Raw genomic sequence first — 2,250 nt, forward strand, 5'->3', positions numbered from 1 at the left:
TGCCTCTCATCAGGTTAACCGGGACAGCAGAGCCGGCGTCGAGTCAGCAGCAGCTCGCCTTAGGACGTCCAGTCAGCAGCAGCTCGCCTTAGGGCGTCCAGTCAGCAGCAGCCAGCAGCGAGCCAGCTGTTATACACATACATGTTACATGCTGGCGGAGGTATGCACTCTCCGTGAGTGCCCTCTGTCTAGTTTTACATGTGAGAGCTCTACCAGAACCGAGATTACTGCAGCTTAGGTTTGATGACATTATACATCAGCTTAGAGGGAGGCGATAGAATAGCAGCCATCTTTGGCTGTGTTCGGGTATTTTGGCAGTGAAACCCCGATTTTACGCGCCCCAATTTAACGCGAATTCAGATATAGCGCGATGAGTCATTGGATATTTTTTTGCTATTTCCGGAACTGAAGTTTTTTGGTGAGTTAAGCCGGGCTTAGGTCGAAACGACGACTGCCTAAAGATCGCGCAACTAAATGAGTTTACATGACTTGTTGCTGTGGGGGGTCAGTTTATACGCTGATTTTCTTGAACCCCGATTTAGCGCGACCCCGCGTATTTTCGTGACGACGTTTTACGGATCCCAACGATCGCGTTATAATGGGGCCACACTGTATCAACACTGTACTTGTCTTGCAGGATCTGAAGGATGAGAAAAGGAGAGCGCAGATGGGTGTCGCGAGGAGTGTGCTGGAGAAAGGAACCATGATGCTGCTAACTTCCTGTAAGGTATGCCATCACCATGGTTACGCTGTAGGTCGGGTCGAGTTCTTAATAACTTAATCATGGTTCGCACAGTCCTTGAAAAGTCCTTGAATTTGAGGGGAGTCCTTGAAAAGTACTGGAATTTTGTAAATGTTGATTTTGTGCTTGAAAAGTGCTTGAATTTCATGAAAATGTCCTTGAATTTTTAGAAAGAATCCTTGCTTGTAATAAAAAGAAATTTTGTACCATCACTATTAACTTTTAATACAACCTAACAGAACTATCAAGCTGCTGTATAGTTACCCAATTGTGTTCTTAAAGTTCCTAAGTTGATGATGTTTTAGTAATGAAACAATGACTTTGATTATAACTACCTGTTTTGCCAAGTCTAAGGCGAAGTCATTGAGAGCTGTTAAAGCCATATTTACGAGAATTTGCTAGTGTTTTCTGCCACTTTTATGATATCTACCATTATTGCTTGAGTAACAGCAACTGTCTAGAGAAACGGTAAAATGTATTAGAACCTTTGTATTCACCCAAACATGCAAGTTCGATTACCACCGCCTTTTCTTGTAATCTTGGACCAGTTAGTAGCGCCAGCTATCGTTCATAGACTTACACGTCTCTCACACAATCTCGTTTGCACCAACAAATTACAAGTTGACACATTTAACAAATCTCGTGACTCGATGTTATTTTCTTTGTATTACGAATCAGTGTGTTCACATCCAATTTTCTATTCTATAACTGCATAAAATCTTAGTGCTTTTCAAGTTGGTGTAATCAGTGATATATCCGCTGCAAGGGTAGACTATATTTCCATATATTTATTTGGATTGAGCATTTCTGAGCAAAAATCTCGTAATAACAACTTTAAGGAGGTACTTTATCATAGTAGGCAACGCGGGGCTATGATGGCGTTACGTTGGCAGCTGACTGACGCGTGTGATTACCAGGGTGCGAAATTAACGCGAGTCTGGATTCAAATACTCCCTGATTTACTGTCTGACTCCCTGATTTAACATATATGCAGGAGTTCGTGTGACTCCCTGAATATTCTGCTATACTAACTAGTTCGTTCCAGAGCACGGTCTCACGGAATTGCCATATTTTTTTCAGCAAATGTCCAAAGACATTTTGGCAGACGTGCAACCGCATGAATCTTCAAAATAAGCACATGCATTATTGTTAGTATCATTAGTTTTGAACTTCAGACTGCAGACTCCCTCATTTTGCTGCGGACTCCCTCTTTTTGAGGGCAGGGAGTCCGCTGGACTCCCTCATTTTGCTGCGAACTCCCTCTTTTTGAGGGCAGGGAGTCCGCTGGACTCCCTCATTTTGCTGCGAACTCCCTCTTTTTGAGGGCAGGGAGTCCGCTGGACTCCCTCATTTTGCTGCGAACTCCCTCTTTTTGAGGGCAGGGAGTCCGCTGGACTCCCTCATTTTGCTGCGAACTCCCTCTTTTTGAGGGCAGGGAGTCCGCTGGACTCCCTCATTTTGCTGCGAACTCCCTCTTTTTGAGGGCAGGGAGTCCGCTGGACTCCCTC

At 44.3% G+C, this 2,250-nt stretch overlaps 1 protein-coding gene across 1 annotated transcript in view; it reads left to right on the forward strand.

Annotated features, from left to right (window-relative positions):
* Positions 1–2,250, forward strand: part of LOC106810934 (alpha-catulin-like) — a 44,448-nt gene that overhangs the window by 25,857 nt on the left and 16,341 nt on the right. The window contains exon 6 of the mRNA XM_014814419.1: positions 638–727. Coding sequence (XP_014669905.1) covers positions 638–727 — 90 coding nt within the window. The remainder of the gene's footprint in view (positions 1–637; positions 728–2,250) is intronic.

Source organism: Priapulus caudatus, unplaced genomic scaffold (genome assembly GCF_000485595.1).
Source record: "Priapulus caudatus unplaced genomic scaffold, Priapulus_caudatus-5.0.1 Scaffold488, whole genome shotgun sequence".
Lineage (NCBI taxonomy): Eukaryota > Metazoa > Priapulida > Priapulimorpha > Priapulimorphida > Priapulidae > Priapulus > Priapulus caudatus.